Source organism: Austrofundulus limnaeus, unplaced genomic scaffold, assembly GCF_001266775.1.
Source record: "Austrofundulus limnaeus strain Quisiro unplaced genomic scaffold, Austrofundulus_limnaeus-1.0 Scaffold0, whole genome shotgun sequence".
Classification (NCBI taxonomy): Eukaryota; Metazoa; Chordata; class Actinopteri; order Cyprinodontiformes; family Rivulidae; genus Austrofundulus; species Austrofundulus limnaeus.
This window is the reverse complement of record NW_013952402.1, coordinates 7,652,268-7,656,287: the sequence shown is the minus strand read 5'-3', so window position 1 is coordinate 7,656,287 and position 4,020 is coordinate 7,652,268. Positions and strand designations below refer to the sequence as shown.

At 40.1% G+C, this 4,020-nt stretch overlaps 1 protein-coding gene across 1 annotated transcript in view; it reads left to right on the top strand.

Annotated features, from left to right (window-relative positions):
- Positions 1-3,891, top strand: part of LOC106512931 (ankyrin-3) — a gene marked incomplete at its 3' end in the record, with an annotated part of 52,831 nt that extends 48,940 nt beyond the window's left edge. The window contains 5 exon segments of the mRNA XM_014001484.1: positions 398-496; positions 2,419-2,616; positions 2,856-2,954; positions 3,599-3,697; positions 3,793-3,891. Of these exon segments, the coding sequence (XP_013856938.1) occupies positions 398-496; positions 2,419-2,616; positions 2,856-2,954; positions 3,599-3,697; positions 3,793-3,891 (594 nt within the window).
- Between the last annotated feature and the right edge of the window lie 129 nt (positions 3,892-4,020).

The window sequence follows — 4,020 nt, the reverse complement described above, 5'->3', positions numbered from 1 at the left end:
TATGTTATGTTGTGTTTTTGTACTCTTTTTTTTTTTCAATTTTAAAACCAAATTAGATGTTTAGTGAAGAGTTTCCTTTTTTTTTTTTTACCAGATTTGCTGGATTGTTGTAAAATGTATTTAAATGAAAAAGATGATAGAAAGTACTGTGTAATGTTATCTTACCCTCTTTTATTATTTTTTAGCAGTTTTTGCCTAAAGTTGCTGCTCTGGACTGTGTGTGGGTCAATCTCTCATCACTTTTATCCCCATCTCCCTCCATCTCTTAACATTCTTCCATCGTACCTCTCAGCATGTTTTAGTGTGTTGGGCGATCTCTAACTGACTGTGCTGCATGCCCTGTTTGCGTGGATGTGTTTGTGCATTTGTGTGCGTGCGTACGCGTGTGTCTTTTTAGAGTGGGCTAACTCCACTGCATGTAGCCGCTCACTACGATAATCAGAGAGTGGCGCTGCTGCTGCTGGATCAGGGAGCTTCCCCGCACGCTGCCGCCAAGGTATCCACACACCATCAGGAACATCCATGTTCAAATGACTTCACTAAGCTTTTTCATATCATCTCAGGTCATTTACACTATGTGTGTGTGTATGTGCAGACATTCATTTCCTCCCATTTCATTGTGGGTATTCTTGTTTTTCTCCCCAACTGTGTTCGTTTGGAGGCTTAAAACTCAAAATATGAAGAAGTTGATCCTTCACAGTTGGAGAATTACTCTAAAGTCTGTCAGCACTGCAAATTCAGCTTTTTCTGATGTAAAACTGAACATTTTCTTATCATTGTGTACTTTCAGATGTGATTTGTCCTCTAGTTTGGTGGTCTGTCAAAACTATAAYGCATAAAACGATCAGTATTTTTTTWWATTCTTGTTAGATTAAGAGACTTCMTACAAGCAGAGACTAATMCTTAAGAAATCCATTTATCTTTTCTCCTTGTCTTCCCTTATCTTAACGTTCTCCTTCTTTGTCTGTATCTGTCTCTAATAGTTCCTGCTCTTTACCCTGCCTCCCTCCCACTCTCTTACTCATTCYTTCCTGCATCTCTTATAAATCACTTTGTTTTGGTTCTAAAGTTAGTCTGCTTTCGGAAATGAGTCAGTCAGTGCGTGTACTGTTAAGTGTCGTCCAGGGACATTAATACAGGCTGTAGATTATCACAGAATAAACTTGAACATCAAAAAATAAAAATAAATTTTAAAAAATGGTCATTCTTCAACCTTTCAAATTGCTTCAATTGGATTTGATTCATAAAAAGATGGCAGTTTCAAAGTATTTTTACAGCAAAAATGGCTTTATRTAATTATACAGAATGTGATGCCTTCCTTCTGTGTTTTACTCTCTCATTCAAGCTGAAATCTCCCCTCCACTTTGTGAAGGCTGCAGGGAAATTTGCAAAAAAAAAAATCCCTCCTGTGCAACAAAGAAATAAATTTTCGGCTGTCTCAAATGCTGGTCTACAGACTTTTGGCATTCTAGCCAAAGTCCATAAAACTTGTCTGGCTGTTCTTTCTCAGGTCTATTCATGGATTTTGCTTGTGTTTACTGTATGTGTTCAGACAAACCTGTCTGAGGGGCTGAAAGCTCTTTGAGGATAAGGGATTCTTGTAARATAAAGCTGAGGTTTATTTTGCCAAATAATAACTGAAGTCCCCCTTTTTTTATACACTATATTGATCCCCTGGTGGGGAAATTAAGTCTCTGCATTTTACCCAACGCACATGTGAGCACACATGTGGAGCAGTGGGCTGCCAATTACAGCGCCCGGGGAGCAGCTGGGGGGTTAAGGGCCTTGCTCAAGGGCCCAAAGTGGGGCTGGTTGGTCTGCGGGGAGTCGAACCGGCGACCTTCCGATCACAGACTCAGCTTCTCTACCCTCTGCGCCAATTTTTCTTAWATGTTGTAAATTTATTGCCATGATTGAAATGAATTCATGACAATAAATCCTACCAGCTAACAAGGACTGAGCTGAGATAACTGTTTTGTTCTTTGCATCTATCATTTCAATTTGTTGATGTTTTTAAAAAGTCAGTCTTTTCTACTTGGGTCTATAATGTTTAAAAAGAATTCCATTTAAAATCAGAATGGGATCAAAACATTATAGAGGAAAATCTCCCAAAAACCATATATCTGTTTTTGTTACACTGAGCACAAACCTAAAGGCCCTGTCACGCTGTAACGTTTTAGACAACTCATGCTTACTTTTATTCGTTACGTGTTCAATATAATTGTTAGCATTACAGTATAGGTCCAAAAGAGGCTTCCAGGATTTTTTTTTTCAATTCCATCTTGTTGGACAAACTTTCATAATAAGTTGTCTAAAATGTTATAGCGTGACAGGGCCTTAAAAATGACAACTAACCACCAGCCCTTACATCCACAGAACTCCATTCAACTTCTCTGATTTTCCATTTCTTGTTGTCAGAATGGCTACACGCCTCTCCACATTGCTGCCAAAAAGAACCAAATGGACATCGGGACCACTCTGCTGGAGTACGGCGCCGACACCAACGCAGTGACACGGCAGGGCATCAGTCCCATTCACCTGGCGGCGCAGGAAGGCAGCGTGGACCTCGTGTCCCTGCTGCTGGCCAAGAACGCTGACGTCAATGTGTGCAATAAGGTGATGCATGTCACTGTTGTTGTTTTTTTATTTTTTTTACAAGGTGCACTTTCCTTTTTACCTAATGAACATGTTCCTTCTTTTCTAGAATATCAGCGTTCTCATTTTCACTAAGAAAACATTGTTTTAATAAACAATTAAAACCTTTTTTTGGTAGTAATGGTATATTAGACTGTTGTTTGCTAACTTATTTGTTTGAGTGTCCCCCTCTTTTGTTATGTTTTGATGTTCTTGTGCAGAGCGGACTCACGCCTCTGCACCTAGCAGCTCAGGAAGACAAGGTCAATGTTGCAGAAGTCCTTCTCAACCAGGGGGCCAACGTCAACCCACAAACAAAGGTGAAGACTTCTCAGATTTTATGCACAATAAACAATAGTATAATTTAAATGTAAATAATCTGGGTCTTGTATTGCAGCTTAATGTATTTAAATGCATCTGTTCCTTCTATTTGTCTTTTTGTTTCCTGTATGTGAACTGGAAATTTGTACATTTGTACATGTACATGAATTTGTACATTCATTTTTTATGGCTTTAATGCCTTTAATGTGCTGTTCTGCAGCCAACTCACGGGTTTAGTCAAATTCTCGAACTAGAAACTGATCTGCAGCAGCTGAAGGTTATCTGGCGTGTATTGTGCTGACAGGGCAGTTGTTTACAGCCAATATTTATTAGTCATGTGCTGATTGTGTCTATGCTCTCACATAAATAAACAAGGACATGAAATATGTATCAGTTTCTATGGTTTTTGTTTTCCTTCTGAGAGGCAAACTGCTGCTTTTCTTGAGAACAGTTTGTTAACCTGGAAAGTAGTTTTTAGATCCTCGCTAGAATGTATATGAACAATAATCTGCGTGTTCTGTGAGAAGCTGTTATGTAACAAAATGAGGCCACTAGAGAGCAGGAGGGGGAAAAAAATCCCCCTTTTCTATTTATCTTTTTTGCCTTTTCACGTCTGTGCCTCATCTTCTCGGGCTTTTTGCAGATGGGTTACACACCGCTGCACGTGGCTTGTCACTACGGCAATGGAAAGATGGCGAACTTTCTGCTGCAAAACCATGCCAAAGTCAACGCCAGAACCAAGGTGGACACATAGACGTGCTCGGTTTTCTATAAATATCTCTTTGAGTTGCGTTCTTTTTTCTGGGACTGAGTGTGTTTGTGTGTTTGTCTGTTCAGAATGGGTACACTCCTCTACACCAAGCAGCTCAGCAGGGCCACACCCACATCATCAACCTGCTGCTTCAGCACGGAGCCTCCGCCAACGACCTCACAGCGGTGAGCACTCGCTTCCAAAATGGCACAGATGCACACTTTTAATTAGAGATAAAGCAGAAATGATCAGTGTTGTGTGTGTGTGTGTGTGTGTGTGTGTGTGTGTGTGTGTGTGTGTGTGTGTGTGTGTGT